This window comes from Glandiceps talaboti, chromosome 10 (genome assembly GCF_964340395.1).
Source record: "Glandiceps talaboti chromosome 10, keGlaTala1.1, whole genome shotgun sequence".
Taxonomy (NCBI): domain Eukaryota; kingdom Metazoa; phylum Hemichordata; class Enteropneusta; family Spengelidae; genus Glandiceps; species Glandiceps talaboti.
Window position 1 is genome coordinate 18,063,373 of NC_135558.1, and position 22,398 is coordinate 18,085,770.

A 22,398-nucleotide genomic window follows, 5' to 3' on the forward strand; every position below is an offset into this window, starting at 1 on the left:
TAAATTAGTTGTTCATCTTATAATTGATTTTTAAATGGCAAAGCTAAGAAATCCAGTTGTTGCCATTCACAACTACAAAATGTACATGTGTGAGTGTTCCCATGAGTCATACATGTAATAAGTGATTAAAATCTAATGTATGTGAGATACATTTCCTGTCGCCATCACAGGGTGCCCAAGGGACGACCATGATTCATTTGGATAACTGATTTTTTATGTCACATAAGCTCAATAAACGAACTTCGTTCACGTATTAAGAGGGAGGGGGGGTCTGGCATCAATGCAATTACCGAACTTCACTTTCACACTTCTGATCAAATTTTGAAAACTTTCACGCCAAGAATCAATAATAACAGTCTCTGTATTTACTACCGAGATGTTGATATATAATGTTGATTACAATTTGTTTCTAATGTAATATATACAGTGCTGGGTTTCCAGTTAGTATTTTAATATGTTTATCATTTATCATTTTTACATTGTATCGATATTACTTGTTTGACAACTAAAATGTTAACAATGATTTAGACACCATATATAAATGTGTCGATGTCAAACTAGTGAACATTCATTTCGGGGGGGGGGGGGGGGGGTAGTAGCCTAACCAAACCAAGTTTGTTTACTGAGGTTGTGTGACATTGTGTAAATCATCCCTATTAGACACTTCTCCTCAGTTTTTAGATCTCCTGGGTGGCTCAACACCTTATACTAGTCAGAGAAGGATTTCCTATCTAATCTTCTTACGATTTATAGTACGGCTCTACGACGACAAACGTCAGATTGTAAAGCTGAGAGTCATGACTGTATAATATATTCTCATCAATGTGTCTCCTGTACATGTATACATATCATTAATTAGAGTTGTTGTCTTGTCATCTTAAATCTGACCTTCTGTCAACTCTATTCCTAGGCTGCTATAACTGATTGTGTGGTACATACAGAAAATGCTTTCCTTTGGTGTTATGGGTTGTACTTGATATAGATGCTATAAACAAAATTTGTGGTACATACAGAAAGGCTTTGCTTTGGTGTTATGGGTTGTACTTGATATGATATAGATGCTATAAACAATTGTGGTATATACAGAAAACACCTTACTTGGGTGTTATGGGTTGTACTTGATATAGATGCTATAAACAATTGTGGTACGTACAGAAAATGCTTTACTTTGGTGTTATGGGTTGTACTTGATATGGATGCTATAAACAATTGTGATACGTACAGAAAATGCTTTACTTTGGTGTTATGGGTTGTACTTGATATGATATAAATGCTATAAACAATTGTGGTATGTACAGAAAACACCTTACTTGGGTGTTATGGGTTGTACTTCATATAGATGCTATAAACAATTGTGGTACATACAGAAAATGCTTCACTTGGTGTTATGGGTTGTACTTGATATAGATGCTATAAACAATTGTGGTACATACAGATAATGCTTTACTTTGGTGTTATGGGTTGTACTTGATATAGATGCTATAAACAATTGTGATACGTACAGAAAATGCTTTACTTTGGTGTAAAATGTCATGATTCATTTGTAAGAAGCGGGGTGATTAATTTACTACTCCGGCAATCAAGGTCTCAGTATAATACAAACTAAAACTATTGTTGAGACATGTCGTATATATGTATATTACATGAACATTGGTTTAATTGTACTCTTTCTAGGGTGGCATTTTTATGACTAATAATTAATTATATGATCTTTCAGTGTACAGAGTAACTCTGTCAGACAACTGTCTTTCACACCTACATTAATCGTAATCAGAAGTAGACCTTTGAAATGTCAAGTGTTGTCATCATAAACCACTCACTGTCCATTCATCTTGTTAATCTAGATTTTCACTTCCTATATATGCTTGATCTTAGGATACAACTATTCATTGAGATTCTATCTCGATATAATGACGTCACAAAACCACGCATACATTTCTAACCTTAATATTTAATCTTACAATGTTGTCATCTTTCTGTTCCTGTTTAAAACCAGTCTAGAGATTTAATAGTCCATGCAGACTTTTAGACATTAATAATGATTATTTAACCACATGGTCAGATGAAATGTGAAACCTAAATCTGTTTTATTTATATTAACGTAACCAATCAACATACTATCAGAGTTTCATAGAATCTATACAATCATGTACTTTTCAATTGATAAATAACAGCTACTTTCTGTTTCTCTAGTTATAACTCTGTGTAATCTCAGTTTCTTGAAAGTGTGTATTATCTGTTTCACTTAACAAATTTCGAAAGTGCAAGTTATCGTTGTTTCATTTCCCTACTGTACTGCATCAAGATTTGATCTTATCTTTTGAATGTCAATTTACAATTTACATTTTACATTCTGATATTGCTAGAAACTGATCTACGATTTCTGGAGGACATAAAACATAAACAAACAAAAGAAACACTGTCAATAACAATACTAAGAGAGATACAACATGTCATAACACTACGTGTTCTGAAATGAAGCGAGGCTATAATTGTAATTTCTTTATGCGTTTAGATTCATACAATATATCATTTACTTCATCAATTATCTGATTCAGAAATAAATTATTGACAGAATTGTTTTGACAGATTTCCCTATATATTTTTGCAGGGCATTGACTAGTATTGCGTGTTTAGTTGTAACATATGCCAATACAATAACCCTTTGGTACCAGTACATTTTTTTCATATCATGATAAATTCTATTCTCAGCTGTGATGAATAGAAAACACGCTCTCTCATTTTGTTGTGAAAATTTACAACTTACCAATACAAACCAATTTACAGATCTTCACAATGTGAGTATTGGTATCAGTATTCTAATTCACTTACCGGTGTACATTGACACATATACAGACACAGACCCTGATAGACACATACATACATACATACATACATACATACATACACACACACACACACACACACACACATACACATACATACATACAATGTACATACATACATACATACATACATACATACATACATACATACATACACATACATACATACATACATACATACATACATACATACATACATACATACATACATACATACATACATACATACATACATACAATGTACATACAATATGGCATTTTGTGATTTATCACGGTTGTTTAATATTGTTTACTATTTTGCAAATGGTCAGATAATATAATATCATCTGTAACTTTAATAACATAATATTTATCTAATACTAATTTCATAATATTTTTAGTTGGTAAAATTTGCTCGCAGTTATTAGTTTTTTTTATTATACTTTTTTATGTTTGAACTTTGGATCAGCAAAAATTAGGTAATGTATGAATCAGGAACCTTTCTTCAAAATAGCCTTAATTTCTATCTAATTATGATTTTAAGCAGGAACTTATGAACACCAGGAACAATGCTCGATAATTATATAGAAAAACATTTTTGAGAAGGAAAGAAAATCTTTGTATACACATATTAGCTTATTTATGGTAGGTATCCACATAGTTTTGTTTGAGTTTAATTTACTCTATACTATTTGTTAAAAGTGGTACATATAGTCCATTGGGCTGGGGAGGGGGGGGGACGAGGAGGGAGGGGGGTTATTTCTATTTCTGTACATGTCATGTATTTCTCTGATGTTATTATAATACTGCACTGTGCTGTGCTGGACTATGCTCTGCTGTGCTGTACATACTGTACTTTGCTTTACTGTATTATCCCAGACCAGACCAGACGACACCACACCACACAACACTACACGGACCACACACACCACACAACACTACACACATTAGGCCCCCCAAAAAAATATCTGGTTCTGGTCAGGGTAAACTTTCTAAAGTGGTGCGACGATGCAAATTTTTTATTTTTTTTTGCAAATTAGTAAATGTACATTTTTTTGACACTTTACATACTCTGTTCTATCATATTTATCTCTTGAAAAACTTCCTTTTTCTTCGAAGCAGTTTAGGCTTTGTATTTAAGCAGTCTTGGCATGTAGGGTAGATTTCAGCTGCTTGTTCTCCTGATATCAGGAATAAATAAGGAACGAGAAAGCAAAAATTATCGAAAAAAAAGGATCGATGCGAGGGTATTCACGGCATGCATGCGCACTGACCAGAACCAGATATTTTTTTTTGTGGCCTTACACAGATCACACACACCACTACACACACCACACAGACCACATACACATACACACTCCATACCACAACACCACACAGACTACAGACCACATAGACCATACACACCACACCACACAACACTACACACACCACACAACACTACACACACCACACCACACCACACCGTACAGAACACACTATACTACCGGGTATACTATAACATTTCCAGTTCATGTAATAATTTGATCAGACAGAAATAGTTGTAATATGAACTACATGTATACATGTACTATACGTCACTGACAGTAATCAAATTTACAGAGTAACTTACATTTTGTAGATTAGTAACATGATATAGTTGTAATAAATGAAGGTTAGCGATAACATGATATAGTTGTAATAAATGAAGGTTAGCGATAACATGATATAGTTGTAATAAATGAAGGTTAGCGATAGAAATTATGGATAATTTATATTAATCACATAACTGATGTTACATAAATACCTAGAATGGATAGACAATATCTCTAATTCATCTTACTTACATGCATTCTGAAACTATGACAACTGGCACCAAAGGGATATTTAGAATGGCAAGATGGCATCAAATTTCACTTCAATAGATTCAATATCTATTTTCTATCTTCTATGTGATGCAAATAGGTTGACATCACTGTATTGTTTGATCCACAGTGGAACAACCATTTTCTGAGTCAACAAAATTCAAATTTTTATGTATTTACAAACAAACATGTCAGAAATTTTTGGCAAGATGGCATCAAATTTCACTTCAATAGATTCAATATCTATTTTCTATCTTCTATGTGATGCAAAAAGGTTGACATCACTGTATTGTTTGATCCACAGTGGAACAACCATTTTCTGAGTCAACAAAATTCAAATTTTTATGTATTTACAAACAAACATGTCAGAAATTTTTTTAATGTAAAGAATTCTTTGATTTGGGCCTAAAAAAATTGTGTGGTTCCAATTACACTCAATTTTAGAATAGTACTTTTAATTTTTTTTCATATGTGAGTGTCTAGTTCAGGTAGTTATGTTTTCCATTGTTTTCCATATGGTCTCTGTGTTATTGGTTTCTTCTCATCAGATGTACAGCCATTACAAATTGGAAGAATAGTTTTATATTGTCTGTTTAAGTTGAAGTCAGTTTCTGCATCCATCATTTCTCCTGAGACTTCACAATTTTCGCAATTTATTTCATGTTTTCTCTGAATACGTAAAAAAGCGTTTAGGGTCGGCAGAGAAAAATTAGGCGGGGTTGGGTAACCGGAAACAAATATTTTTATTAGGTCTTCTTACATTTCTTTTTTTAAAATGATGTCAATTTATTTATATATGGCTCAATAATTCTCTGCACAAGCTTTTGACTATGATAAATTATGTTTTAAAATAAATGTATGGCTATCACTGTCACAGCAGATGAACATTTATTTCTGTTTTATCATCACATGATTCCAAGTTTTATCTTGTATATATGTATAATGTACTATTAGTGATCAATTTACAACAAATGGGTTTGGGGGGAAATTAACATGTTAATCTATGGCATAGATTTAACACCTGGTTGCCAAGCCTATATCATAAAATCATATCTTAAACAAGAAAGCTCTCATTTCTGTTATATAAGCACAATAACCATGAATTACAAATGCTTCAAATCATCAACTTGAACAGTAATATCATCTACATTGTAATGCCAGACTCTATGGTCCTGTTTACACAATGCTGTTTCCAAAATGAAAATGCATCTATTTTGTTGCGTTTGCATGTACATGTATACCTACTGCTTACACAGAGATGCCAAGAACACACACAAGAAAACACAACAATTAACACAGTATCATTCTACCAAATCTCTTGAATGAGACTGGTTTTTGATAACCACATTTATCAATGAATACTTACCCTGTGCATTAATTAAGTAATTAACATCAGTGGTATATAGTGTGTACTAACTTTTCTCAGTTGTGCTTACAATATATAGATACTCTCTAATTCTATAAACTCTCTTGGACGAGGACAGATTTTTGATAACTAAAATAAAACTTACCCTGTGAATTAAGTCATTAACATCAGTGGTATTTGGTGCGTATAAGATCTTAGGACTACTAAACAGTAAGTACATCATGACTTGTAAATTTCTTTCCTGGTATTTAGTGAATCCGGCTGCTTGCAAGTTTCCCTTATCCAGAGCACCTTCATCTACCGTTCGGTTAATTCCACACAAAATATTCTGCATTGAGCCCCAGACTTTATACAACTTAACCAGCTTCTGTGTTTTCTCATCTATCCCTTTATCCGATGGATCATTCAATCCCAGGAGTTCGATATCGTCAGGAAGACGACCCGGCGTTCCATTCGTACTGTCCATTTGGAAGTAATCTTCTGAGAGGTTACCATTAAAGATGTCAGTATCGTTGAAGAATATGGGTTCATATGGAGCTTCTGTATTATTTCGGTTACCTGGACAGGCATCATTTGGTAGCAAGGCAGCCAAGAAACTGATCTCACGCACTGTTTTCTCAAACACTGCATATTTTTGTAACTGTCAAAAGAAATCAGTTTTATTTTAGTATACATTCGAATACTACAAGCATACATATGAATTTATAAATTATGTTTTTTGACATTTCTGAAGAAATATTTTATTCATAATTCTACTTTAGGCCAGATTGCATAGTGCCAAAGGTGCTGTTGAGGACTTTCTGAACACCGGAGGTACCGTTCGACCCTGGTTTTTGTTCGACAACCTTCCAAGCACAAATCCAGTGGTCTTACTACAAGACTAAATTTTGCACTGTTTGGTTGTCACATTAGAATTACTATAATAATAATGACATGTTTGTGACACTCCCAAGTACTCACTGTCACTCAGATTGTCAGACTATTCCTCACAAAATAATGAGGACACATTCCCAAGTATTTACTCTCATTCAGATTGTCAGGCATTTACCTCAGAAAATAATGATGACACATTCCAAAGTATTCACTCTAACTCAGATTGCCAGGCATTTACCTCAGAAAATAATGATGACACATTCACATGAAATTATATAACAAATCACTCCGTTTAATATGTTGATAATTTTCTCATTTTCAAGTAATCACAAGGGAACCCATTATTACTGTGTAAGTGTCTAGCCAGAAACGTCATTGTAAATTTGAAATGCTGACAACAAACATGGTAACTTGTTGACAAGTTTCATTTGGAATGACAGCTGGCTTTGTGACTTGAAATGAATTTCTCTTCAGATATAGACATCATCATTTTGGATGACGGCCAGAAAGATGATAAACATATTTACAACTTTCTATGGCAAATTAATTTCATTTTAGACACATCATCGTTTTGGATAATAGCTAGAAAGATGATAAACATATTTACAACTTTCTATGGCAAATTAATTTCATTTTTAGACACATCATAGTTTTGGATAATAGCTAAAAAGATGCTTACAGCTAACATATTTACAAGTTTCTCAGGCAAATGCATTTCCATTTTGGACAGTGGCTAGAACGACAATAACATATTTTATAAATGTTGGCTGATACTGTAATTTCTCTCAGCCAATCATTTCAACCGATACCCGGGATTTGCATATTATTATTACCATAACATGTTTACAAGTTTCAATGTAACATCATATGGATTTCAAAGTTCTCCCTGGCAGTCATAACTATTACATGTTTACAAGTTATCAATGTGACATAACATGGATGCTAGATTTCTGGATGACACTCCCTGTGAGTGAATTAAATGTATCTGACAATTTTGAAACATAAGATCTTGTCATGTTTTTCAACAAATTTCATCCTAATTTTCTCTCAATTTCCACCGTCAATCACATCATAATGTCATTCTATTTAAATAAGGTCTGAAGTATTTTATTCTGAACTTCATCAAAACACAGTCATTTAGCTTGTGGCAGCAATATCACTTTACATAAGGTATTGGTTTTGACAATTTACGGTTGATTATCAGGAGTATATTTAACATTTCTATGTTTTTTACACAAGCTGTACAAAACGCTGATAAATGATGACATGTTTTATCAATATTTATAACCCAACTTTCACATAATTAAAATTTGTTTTTATTACCTATTATTATTTTTATTCGACACATAGCTTTCAATGATGGCCAGAAAGATGCTAACATATTTACACAAGTTTCTATGGCAACTTAATTTCTTTTTCGACACATCATAGCTTTCAATGATGGCCAGAAAGATGCTAACATATTTACACAAGTTTCTATGGCAACTTAATTTCTTTTTGGACATATCATAGTTTTTGATGGTGGCTAAAAAGATGCTAACATATTTACAAGTTTCTATGGCAACTTAATTTCTTTTTCGACACATCATAGCTTTCGATGATGGCCAGAAAGATGCTAACATATTTACACAAGTTCTATGGCAACTTAATTTCTTTTTGGACACATCATAGTTTTGGATGATGACCAAAAAGATGCTAACATTATTAAATTTTGATGGTAAATAAATTTCTCTTGGATAATCATTTCACAAGATGCTCTGGAATCATTTGAATAAACTTGTTTACAAGTTTCAATGCGACATGACATAGCTTTTAAATTTCTCCGTGACAGTCATCCAGCATAAATATCACATGTTTACAAGTTTAAATGGCGACATCATATGGATTTCAGATTTCTGGCTGACATTCACTTCAAAAGTCACACCCATCATTTAGACTACATGTACATGTTTACAACTTACAAGCTTCAATGTGATATGATATAGATTTTCAATTTCTCTCTATCAGTCATTTTGACAGGGACCCATGATAGATATCGTATGTAATTATACATTGTTGACTTGTTTCAATGTGATATGATATAGATTTCAAATTTCTCTCTAACAGTCATTGTAACAGATACCCGCGATAAATATTGCATGTTTACATGTTTCAATGTGACAGGATATAGATTTCAAATTTCTGCCACCCACTGAAAGTGAATACAATGTAGGTATCAATTTGAAACATAATATCTTTCCATGTTTTCCAATACATTTCAAGTAATTTTCTATTACTACAGCTAAAATGATGCAGGCTTGGTGTCTCCCTCATGTAACATGACTTTTAATACACACCCTCTGACAACTTCTAATGCAAAAAACCCAAAACAATTAAATAGGTGCTGTGCATAGTGGGGATGCAGAAGTATTCAACTTGATATGTTGATTATCAGTTAGAAAATAAGCAATTGAAGCCATTAAAATCATCAAGTCTATGTGTAATGTTTTCATTAGAAACCTGTTTTTACTGCACAGTGAAAGAATAGCAATGTTTATCAGTGTTCAATGTGATTGGGCAAAGGATCCTGCTGTGTTTATTGTGTCTCTGTTATTGTTAGTCTAGAGTTGAAATATGTCTATCTTTGTGTCAAAAACATAATGTCCCATGAGTGAAACACCAAGCCTATATCATTTTAGCTGTAATGTCCCATGAGTGAAACACCAAGCCTACATCATTTTAGCTGTAAAGTCCCATGAGTGAAACACCAAGCCTACATCATTTTAGCTGTAATGTCCAATGAGTAAAACACCAAGCCTACATCATTTTAGCTGTAATGTCCAATGAGTGAAACACCAAGCCTACATCATTTTAGCTGTAATGTCCAATGAGTAAAACACCAAGCCTACATCATTTTAGCTGTAATGTCCAATGAGTAAAACACCAAGCTTACATCATTTTAGCAGTAACGTCCAATGAGTGAAACACCAAGCCTACATCATTTTAACTGTAATGTCCCATGAGTGAAACACCAAGCCTACATCATTTTAGCTGTAATGTCCCATGAGTGAAACACCAAGCCTACATCATTTTAGCTGTAAAGTCCAATGAGTAAAACACCAAGCCTACATCATTTTAGCTGTAATGTCCCATGAGTAAAACACCAAGCCTACATCATTTTAGCTGTAAAGTCCAATGAGTAAAACACCAAGCCTACATCATTTTAGCAGTAATGTCCAATGAGTAAAACACCAAGCCTACATCATTTTAGCTGTAATGTCCAATGAGTAAAACACCAAGCCTACATCATTTTAGCTGTAATGTCCAATGAGTAAAACACCAAGCCTACATCATTTTAGCTGTAATTTCCAATGAGTGAAACACCAAGCCTACATCATTTTAGCTGTAATTTCCAATGAGTGAAACACCAAACCTACATCATTTTAGCTGTAATGTCCAATGAGTAAAACACCAAGCCTACATCATTTTAGCTGTAATGTCCAATGAGTAAAACACCAAGCCTACATCATTTTAGCTGTAATGTCCAATGAGTAAAACACCAAGCCTACATCATTTTAGCTGTAATTTCCAATGAGTGAAACACCAAGCCTACATCATTTTAGCTGTAATTTCCAATGAGTGAAACACCAAACCTACATCATTTTAGCTGTAATGTCCAATGAGTAAAACACCAAGCCTACATCATTTTAGCTGTAATGTCCAATGAGTGAAACACCAAGCCTACATCATTTTAGCAGTAATGTCCATGAGTGAAACACCAAGCCTACATCATTTTAGCTGTAATTTCCAATGAGTGAAACAGCAAGCCTACATCATTTTAGCTGTAATGTCCAATGAGTGAAACACCAAGCCTACATCATTTTAGTTGTAATGTCCCATGAGTGAAATACCTAGCCTACATCATTCTAGCTGTAATGTCCCATGAGTAAAACACCAAGCCTACATCATTTTAGCTGTAATTTCCAATGAGTAAAACACCAAGCCTACATCATTTTAGCTGTAATTTCCAATGAGTGAAACAGCAAGCCTACATCATTTTAGCTATAATTTTCATGTCAACTACACTGTAATGTCACTCTATTGTATACTATATTTCATCAAAACACAGTCATCCAGCTTGTGGCAGCAGAAAAGTAACTTAATATGAAGTAACTTAATATGAAGTAATTGGTTTTTTTTGACAATTTACAGTTGATTCTCCAGAATACTCCTATGATTTTACAAATAAACCTACTAAAACGCTGATAAATAATTTCATGTTTTATCAAATAGCCAAACTTTCACATAAAATTTTTGTTTTTATTCGTACTATAAAAGAGTGAATTTCTTGTATGATTATCCCTAGGCCTATATACTCTATACTACCAGTAGAAATTACTTTAAATCTAACTGTGTGAGAAAATGGACATAAAATAATATTACTTACATCAGATAGAATTCTTGCAACATTTCTCCTTGAGTTAGGCATATCAACACTTGACAGGTTCAGCTGAAAAAAAAAATTGAAATATTGTGTACACTATAACCACTCACAATATTACACCAATTTATTTGCAATTATTAGAGAAATAAATGATCTATTTTTCATAGTCACATTCTGGGCAACAGTTACGTGTATCAAGTGCAACACATACCAACAGTATATTCGTTTATTTGTTTATCTGATTACACGTAACAAAACCCTGGGGAATATGGTACAAAACATGAAAATAATAACAAAAGTAAATATATACTATCTAAAATTAGTATTACACAACATAATAAAATGTATTTCTGCTTTTTCCATTTTCAAAAATTCCCCCAGTTTGGGTAGATACAACTAATACTTGTTCTCAGTACAATCTTTTGTACATGTAAATTGCCTCTTGTCCAAATATAGACAATCTGTTTATCAATTCTCTGTACCTGCAATAGCATTCGATGGGTGTTGACCAAGAAATGAAACTGTTGTTATTTTTATGACAATCCTAGTTGGTATAATTTTATTGCAGGTACCAAGCATTATACTTCTACTATGTATATCCACTTTTATCTATCTATACAACAACTTATGCAACAAAACGTTCCCAGTAGGACAGTTTTCATAATATTTGAAAAGTAAACTGAGCACTTCAAATATTACACTCATTGATTATGAATTATTATAAATTGACTTGTTTGAATACCGTACCACTGATATGACTCCGAGTATGACATTAACTGATTTGAATACTGAACAACGCTATCGAGGATGGAACATCCAAGGTCTAGCAAATGTCATCAGGATATAAATAACTGCCAATCAGAGAACCGCATTAACGTCAAGCACAAACAGAGGACAATAGCTAATTTTTCATGCATTCATCTTAAGGCGGGGCTTATAAAAATAACCACCAATGCGTTAACTAAAATGTGTGAATGACAACGTCTACACACTCATCAAACTCACAATTACCATAAACCGATAAGACATAGTAATGACATAAGTGTGTTTGTCAACATCTGCATGCAGAGATTGAATATATTAAAGTATATACATGCATACATATGATTACATTAACCCATCGCTTAATGTAATCGCAATGGAATGTCCAGTCTGAAAATGACATTTGCTAGACTGTTCGGGCAAGCCCTCACTGCGAACTTCGTTCACTTATAGTATCAAAAGAAAGCCTGAACGTCTAGCAGCAAGACTAACTGTACCCCTGATATGGGTATGACATTAACTGATTTGAATATCACATAGACTAATTTGAAAATTATATTTATTTGAATATCAGACTAATTTGCATATCACAGAATAATCTGATTACAGGTTAATTTGAATATTAACCGCAATAATTTGATGAATATGAATATTACACTAATTTCATATTGCTGACTAATTTGAATATTAGAATGACTAATTGGAAATATAAACTGCCTGGTTTCATTTACAAACAGACTGATTTGAAATAGTAAATGGACTGATTTGAAATTATAGTAAATGGCCTAAATGGAAAAGTAAATGCCCTGATTTGAATAGTAAATGGCCTGATTTGAAATAGTAAATGGCCTGATTTGAATAATAAATGGTCTTGATTTGAACAGTAAAAGGCCTGATTTGATTACGAAATGGTCTAATTTGAATAGTAACCCAACTTATGTACACGATACTTTATAGTATGCTGACTGATAGTATTGAAGACTGCTTTGAATATCGCACATTAGTAAACTGACCAATCAGAGAGGTTGCCCTACTGATTTGCATACTTAATTGACAAATTTGGATATTGCACTGGCTGATAACAGTATCACATCTGTCACACTGATTTGAATAAACACAAACTGATTTTTAGTGATACACTGACTGATTTGAATACTATATTGGCTGATGCAAACAATGCAGTTAATTTTCATTAGTTTACACGATGCAAAGCATCTCATCTCAACATACACAGACAATAAAGATTGATTGATTGATTGATTATGTGCATTGCCTGCATTCCTATTAATAAAGCCATCACACCCCAGCACTGTGCTTACCTTGTTAGCTATAGCTTGTGAGTCCAATTCTTGTCTTAATTCTTGTGCAATGCTTTGCACTACAGCTGGTGCCTTTTCACAGAGAACTTTTCGAATTGAGTCCTGTCAATACAACACAGATTACAACAACACATTTTGACTGATATACAGCCTGGACAACAAAAGAATATGTATGCTCTACAGATATAGAAATATTTTTAGAATTACTCTCACTATCAGTTCATTACAGTCGCTGAATTGTCATTTGACCACTTACAGTGTTTTTTTAAGGGCTGTAAGTACGTAAAACTTACCAGAGTTCCCCAGTCACTTTACTGAAGTTCCTCGCCAAAATTATATTACAATATATGGGAAGTATCCCAGCTTTAACAGATTTACCCATGTCTGTTATATGGGTTCCCACACCTTAGCAAAAATACTAAATTAGCTGTATACAGTATAGCTATTTGGCTACAATCTCAGTTCATTAGAATCACTGAATTGTCCCATATCAGAAGTGATACTTTGCAGTAAACGTCACCAAGAATGATTGATCTGGTATAAGTAAATGATAAAACAGTGATACTGAATGGACAAAAATACTAAATTAGCTGTATACAGTATAGCTATTTGGCTACAATCTCAGTTCATTAGAATCACTGAATTGTCCCATATCAGAAGTGATACTTTGCAGTAAACGTCACCAAGAATGATTGATCTGGTATAAGTAAATGATAAAACAGTGATACTGAATGGACGTTTGTTTAACTATTTTCTCCATACACTGGTTTCTTTGTTTATGTACAGTAGAAATTGTTGACATCTACAGAGCAAACGCTACACTCTTGTTGTCGGCGCTGTAATACCATGAACAGACCATAATAGCTTTATCATTGTGATTTACACAACAAAATATTAGGTTTCTCCTTGACACCAAAAGTAAAAATTCAAAATAACATCTATTAATATTACAATAGTATAAGACTAATGATGTCATTTACATGAACACAAGACAAGAATTACTGGCAGACATCTTTGCAAAGCTAAGGTAACAGCTAGAATATCCATCAATAATATTTCCGCTTACAGTTGAATTTCTCTGCTCAGTAGGAACTTTCAGAAATCTGTAGGTCTGATCTTGCTTGCATGATATCGTCTGCAGTACTTTGTCATCAGTAATTTTGTTCTGAAATAAATGAAGAGTTAAGAGTTAAAAAACTTCTGGTAAATATTTAAATACTTTCATTATCCTCATCCAAACTTTTAATTGGCAGTGAAATTTATGAAATGTTGCTTTACTCATTAGTAAGACTTGTTCTTAGGAGTGATAGCCTGAGATAGTATGCCAATCAGTTGTTCTAAATCTTAGTCTTACCTTGATATCATTTGCATATTGAGTCTGGTTGAATTGTAAACCACCTGGTAACAAGTCATTGAGAATGACATAGTCCCCGCTATAATTGGGTTTTAAGGAATTATCACTACTCTGATCACGCAACAACATTTGTGAACCTAAAACAAACAGACTTAGATATGTTGTGTGTGCTTGTTGGACATGGAATATGCCTCCAACAATAAAGGATTGGTTGGGTATGGGGGATCATATCACGATGGAAATGGAGTCTGAGTTATGGCTTTGGACATGGAAAATTCACAAACAAAATGGCTGGCAGGCAGCCATATTGGATTGTATCACGACGAAAATGGATATACACATGTATGTCATAGAACACTGTCCTAATACCAACTTTGAATGAGATCTGTTCAAGCATGTCTGAGTTATGGCTTTGGACATGAAAATTCACAAACAAAATGGCTACCAGGCAGCCATATTGGATCGTATCACAATGAAAATGGATATGCGCATGTATGTCATAGAACACTATCCTTAAACCAACTTTGAATGAGATCTGTTCAAGCATGTCTGAGTTATGGCTTTGGACATGAAAATTCACAAACAAAATGGCTGCTAGGCGGCCATATTGGATCGTATCATGACAACAATGAATATGCACATGTATGTCATAGAACACTGTCCTAATACCAACTTTGAATGAGATCTGTTAAAGCATGTCTGAGTTATGGCTCTAGACAGGGAAAATTTGCAAACAAAATGGTTGCTAGGCGGCCATATTGGATCGTATCATAAAACAAATTGACGTGCATATGTATGCCATAGTATGTTGCCCCTATACCAAGTTTGAAAAAAATAGGTCCAGGCATCGGACGGACGCACGCACGGACGGACGCACGGACAGACGGAACCCAATCCATAAGTCCCCGTTCCGGACTTCGTCCGCGGGGACTAACAAACCACTAGGAGTGATATTCTAAGATAGTATGCCAATGAGTTGTTCTTACCTTGATATCATTTGCATATTGAGTCTGGTTAAATTGTAAACCACCTGGATAGTCTGAGATAGTATGCCAATCAGTTGTTCTTACCTTGATATCATTTGCATATTGAGTCTGGTTAAATTGTAAACCATCTGGTAACAAACCACTAGGAGTGATAGTCTGAGATAGTATGCCAATCAGTTGTTCTTTGGTAAGTATTTGATCTTGAGAAGTCAGGTTTTGATACATAATTCCATTTTTGAGACCTGCTAATCGTTGGTGAATCCATTTTTTTAAAGACCACGTTGTAGCACCAGATTTAGGGTCATTTTTAGTCTCCGCCTTCTCTGGACTCGTTCCATACAGTATCCTGTACACCTGAAATCAATCAAGTATTGAGAGAATTGATAGAAGTTCTTGAAGAATTCAATAACTTCAGTGACAAAGTGTGCCTTGTCTTTAAAGGCCCATGTCAGAGTACCTTGTCTTTAAAGGCCCATGTCAGAGTACTTGACTTGTAGAGTTAAAATTTGCATTTGAAAAACAGCTGTGTGGCTGAACTATAAAAGTAGGTCCTGAACAAAAGAATAACCTATCAAATTCTTTTGGTTCTACTAATATTATAGTGCAATGTACTAATCCATGACAACAGGATTAAAATGCTAGGCTTTTAATACACTTGAACACACCCCCCCCCCCTCCACATACATACACACATACATACACACACACATGCACGCATGCACGCACGCACATATACACGCACAGACGCAACAAGTATAAAAATTTGTTATTGTATGTACAATAACAGACATCTTACATATTTCTTTAATGTTTTGCAATTTATTGAGTTTCAAACAAGGACTTGGTATATGTTATTTCACACTGTTTTTTCAAGTAGAAAAATATACAGTAAAGGTGTTGTATCAATTAAAAATCCAAAATAAATGCCCAATTCTCACCCACTTTAAAGGGAAAGGAGACTTTGTGAATTCATCGTTTAATGACAAATTGAATGTTTAACAAAATAAAATGCATTTTTTTTTCATTTGCTGTCACTTATCAGTACGGAGCTGGCAGATCAGAAGTTAGGGAGAAGTGACATACAGGTCTTGCTCGGTAATTTCCGTAAAGTTTGTTGTCCACAATTTATATTGCTATATTAATCATATAACAATACATTGTCAAGCAGTCGACAATTCATTTAATGCAAGTTCCCTACCAGTGCCTGTAAAAAACTTCTACCTCCGTTCTGATCGATGCCAGCTCTGTACAAATAAGTGAAAGTGAACGATGCAGTTTGTTCAACTTTTTTATTAAACATAGTGAATTCACAAGTATCATTTCCTTTTACTGTAAGCTACTCTGGGTTCATACATATTTGACAAATTTCTATCTCACACTTTGCCAACATTTAGATGTACTCCCACCCACTTCTTTTAACTTCAATTGTCGTAGTTGGACTGAGTCTATTTCTTGAACCAATACATTCTACTCATAGTTACACACTTTTTTTAGAAAAGAAATCCCATAATTTTGTTGACATGGATACTCCTGTAAGATGAAATGTATTGAAAAAGCTACAAGTGATGGTAAATAAACGACATTATACACAATATTTCCTTACCTCTTTTGGATTAATCTTATATGTCAGTAAATTATCTACTGACTGTGCAGGTAAAGATAAATTATGCACCATATAATCATAAAATCTAGATTCATTCTTCAGTACAGATCTGAGGGTAAAATCTGGGGAAAAAAAGAAATGAAGTTATAATTATGACAATCCTCACTGATGTACTACTAGAGTTATGATGGTCAGATGGTTAGCCGGTCGCTTGGAATCTTTAGGTTGCAGGTTCGAGCCTTGCCACTGTGAAGCTGCTAACCCATCAAGTTGCTAACACATGCTGGTGAGGTGTTTAAAGCAAAAAAACAGGGACAGCACTGAGTTAGTCTGATGTTAACACTCAAGGCTATAGTGCAAGCATTAACCCATCAAGTTTCACATTGCCGGTGAAGTGTTACCACCGCCAATGTATTATCACCTCATACTGATTTTGTGTTAGTATTCAGCTAGTTTACGAGTCCAGTCAGATAATGATTATTGAGTCATACTGCATACCATTGTACAGTATAGCAAGTTGGTCTGAATATCCACCTAGCTTAATAATGCAAATTGAGGTGGGCATCATCACATTTTATCACACTGTACATTCTAAAATAAATCAATATAACTTACAATTTGTTTTCGTTTGCCTAACAATAATAAAATTTACTTTTTAGACTTGTAATCTTGTACATGTGCAATACATTATATATGCAACTGTGGGTAATTTCAGATTTGACAATTAGGATGATTATAACATAAGAACAGTGAAAATATTTCTTTACATGTATGTGTGTATCACACAGTAAATGATAAGGTTTTGAACAACACATAAGCTGGTATGCCTGTGACAGTAATTATCACCTTCTAGCATAGAAGTCTACTGCAGTAATGTGTAAGTACAACATCGTATACACTGATATATGCAAATTCATAATTCTATATGCGTACCAATACAGGATATCTGTAACAGTGTAGTACAGTAAAAGAGGCTGTGGTTTACAACGATTCAGAATTCTACACAGTCATACAAGAATATCACATTGCAAATTCTAGCATTAACAATACAATGATTTGAAAAATTGCCAAAAAATTTAGTATAAAAGACAACTCAGTGAGTGAACAGCCCATACAGAAAATGACGAGCACTTAACATGGAAAAAAAAGTGTAAAAGGCAAACAAAAAGGAGAGAAAAACCTACAACAAATATAGGATTAAGACATATTAACATGGAAAAAAAGTGTAAAAGGCAAACAAAAAGGAACGAAAAACCTACAACAAATACAGAACTTCAGAAGGATTATGACATGTTATTCACTACCTTTATGTTCTGTACATGTAATGTATAGCACTTACATTGTACGTCACAGATGACATTTTACTGCAACTAAATACAGTTGTATGTATTCACAGCTTACTGTATATATTGTATGCCTCTTATCAAATCATCAGTTTGCAATATTACCAGTGCATACAAGATATTATACAATGTATATCATAATTTCTTGTCAGGAAGGTGAAATAACTATTTTCTGATATAATAACATGGTAAATCATGTAATTCTGAACTTGTTCCGTATTCAATTCTTCATTTTGATATTTCATACATTTTCAAATGTATGCTACACTACAGTTACAATGTGTATGTCTGTGACATTAATTATACATGTGGTTGTCTCTCATAGCATATTATCCCTAAAAGTTACAGGTTCACAAGTTCAAAGGATGACTAATAAACCTAAGTACTGTTAACCTGGATATTTTTGCTACTAGTAAATTTGGTGATTTGACAGTTTTCAGCTCATTCACAAAGACTAATTTTTCACTAATTACCAGACTGGTACATAGTGTTCGTGTAAAAGAAGGCATTTCAGTCATTACTTATTTCCATGCTTTTATTTTCCTGTGAAACAAGCGAAAATAAGTCTTTAGCAAAAATTCCCAGGTTTACAGTATCATAAATTTTCCCTGCTTTCCATTGAAATTGGACCCAGTAGACATTGCTGGATTGTAAGCATTGGCACTAACATTTTGTTTTGCTCTATTCGGTGATGTTATCATTACTCTACAGATCACAAGGGAACCTTCAATTTCAATTAATGACCTTTTGTCAGAAAGTGGATTACACATGGGAATGTTGACAAAATTAGACATCTGATAAAAGATTAATACAAGTGGCTGAGTTGTTGTAATTTGGCTTTTAACCTTATAACCAATGTACACTTCTTTTTAGCTATTCAATAGGAATAGTAGATTCAGTTTCAGTTTCAGATTCAGATATGGATTCAGATTCATATTCATATTTGGATTCAGATTCAGATTTTATTTGCATTTCAAGGCATCCATCCCATGGGCAAAAAGGGTTACATTTCGATAATAGGAATAAATAGCGAAATACAATGTACATGTCAAACAATCGGCAATCCAAAAACATAAACAAAAGCTGATGCATACACTAAACCACTTGAAGCTCAGGAATAGCATGATCGTACAAAGTTTGGCATCAACTTACAAGTAGAAGACACTGAACAAGGTGAGTGAAAACTTCAACCAATGAGTCTAAATTCTATACTAACTGTAACTGAAGTATTATTATTTTAATCAGACAACAAACAATCTATTTACTGAATATTATTCAAATACCAATAATTAGACTGTGTACATATTAATTAGTAGTCGGTTGTATCCATAAGTAGTAGTCACAGATTGACATTGGGAAGCTGATTTTTGAGTATTGACCACAAACTCAATTTGGTGGGATTTACTGCACCATATTATCTTATATGACTGTACATGTATGTGTGTGTGTGTGTGTGTGTGTGTGTGTGTGTGTGTGTGTGTGTGTGTGTCTGTGTGTGTGTGTCTGTGTGTGTGTGTCTGTGTGTATATGCATGTGTATGTGTGTCTGTGTCTGTGTAACTCACCTTTTCTCTGTGTCTGTATGTACATGTAAAATTTACATACGTACATGTGTACATATATGCATGTGTACATATGTGTGTGTGTGTGTGCGTATGCATGTATGTAAAATGTACATGTATATGTGTATAATATATATGTATGTATGTATGTATGTATGTATGTATGTATGTATGTATGTATGTATGTATGTATGTACGGTATGTATGTATGTATGTATGCACGTATGTATGTATGTATGTATGTATGCACGTGTGTATGAATGTATGTATGAATGTATGTATGTATGTATGTATGTATGTATGTTACTATGTATGTTTGTACATGTATGTATGTATGTATGTGTGTGTATGTATGTATGTATGTATGTATGTATGTATGTATGTATGTATGTATGTATGTATGTATGTATGTATGTATGTATGTATGTGTGTGTGTATGTATGTATGTACATGTATGTTGTGTTGTTTAAATTCAAACCTTTCATACTTACTTATTAATACACTATTTTGACCTTTTTTTCCAAAAGTAGGTTAGGTGACACAGTCAGGGTACAATTTAGTAATGAGTGTACTTTCATACTACAGTAAATAAACAATCCTAAGTAATGATAATTAAAAGCCATAAATGACACATCCTTCATCTCCTTAAACTGTACCAATTATTAATCCCATGCCGATAAATACAATACCGTTTTGCAAATTTCTTTGTAAATATGGTGACAGTTACACATGTAGTTTATAGTCAACTGTATCCAATCTGAATAATAAATAAATCATTAAATATATTCTAGGGTCTATGAATAATTCATTAATTGCATTTGAACAATCCCTTGTCTGAAAATGTGAAATGATTATTTTGTATTCCAGAGCATTCTGAATGAGAATATGTGTACTCTCATAAAATATTTCTCTACATCCATCCTGTTATCTAAAATATTTTTATTCTATACAGCTATCCAGCTATCTAATATAAATATTTCATTTCTCTATATCCATCCTGTTATCTGGTATAAAATATTTCATTTCTCTACATCCATCCTGTTATCTAATATAAAATATTTCATTTCTCTATATCCATCCTGTTACCTAATATAAAATATTTCATTTCTCTACATCTATCCTGTTATCTAATATAAAATATTTCATTTCTCTACATCCATCCTGTTATCTAGTATAAAATATTTTAGTGACTTCTACTACACGTGTTACACATGCATTACTATAGGCGCACATGACCCTCTAGCATAAGGTAAAATGTTATTGCAGGTACTGAGAATAAGTCAACCTTCTTGTTCTATTTTGACTCTCTAGTGTGAGGTAAAATGTTATCACAGGTACTGAGAATAAGTCAACCTTCTTGTTCTATTTTGACTCTCTAGTGTGGGGTAAAATGTTATTGCAGGTACTGAGAATAAGTCAACCTTCTTGTTCTATTTTGACTCTCTAGTGTGAGGTAAAATGCTATTACAGGTACTGAGAATAAGTCAACCTTCTTGTTCTATTTTGACTCTCTAGTGTGGGGTAAAATGTTATTACAGGTACTGAGAATAAGTCAACCTTCTTGTTCTATTTTGACTCTCTAGTGTGAGGTAAAATGCTATTACAGGTACTGAGAATAAGTCAACCTTCTTGTTCTATTTTGACTCTCTAGTGTGGGGTAAAATGTTAATGTTATTACAGGTACCCACTGAGATTGTGAGAATACATCAACCTTCTTATTCTATTTTGACCCTCTAGTATGACGTAAAATGTTATTACAGGTACTGAGAATAAGTCAACCTCATTGTTCTCTTTTGATCCTCTAGCATGAGGTAAAATATTCTATCTAATCCTTATAGATTTGTTGATATGATAAATCTAAAGCAAGACTGTGGGATTGAATCTAGACTTTACGATAGGTCGTCGTGTTGTTCAGCCTTATCTGGCTTCTTAACCACTGCATACTGGTTGATAGCTTGGCATGTTCAGTCCTATAGCTTATTGGCATGAATGTTATATCTTACACACTCTTCAGTGAATCAAGTGTCTTTAACTAAACAAAGATAATGTGTAACCATTTGTACATTATAAATGTCTTAGGAAACTTCAGGGGGGTGTTAGACACAAAAAAAAACCTCCCTACTTCAGTGAAGGCAACTG

At 33.5% G+C, this 22,398-nt stretch overlaps 1 protein-coding gene across 1 annotated transcript in view; it reads right to left on the minus strand.

The window, feature by feature from the left end:
- The window catches only part of LOC144441403 (ATP-binding cassette sub-family A member 2-like), an 81,233-nt gene that overhangs the window by 33,467 nt on the left and 25,368 nt on the right, over positions 1-22,398 (minus strand). The window contains exons 5-10 of the mRNA XM_078130972.1: positions 17,356-17,477; positions 15,837-16,106; positions 14,479-14,577; positions 13,413-13,514; positions 11,335-11,397; positions 6,181-6,675 (exon numbers count right to left, since the gene is read on the minus strand). Coding sequence (XP_077987098.1) covers positions 6,181-6,675; positions 11,335-11,397; positions 13,413-13,514; positions 14,479-14,577; positions 15,837-16,106; positions 17,356-17,477 — 1,151 coding nt within the window. The remainder of the gene's footprint in view (positions 1-6,180; positions 6,676-11,334; positions 11,398-13,412; positions 13,515-14,478; positions 14,578-15,836; positions 16,107-17,355; positions 17,478-22,398) is intronic.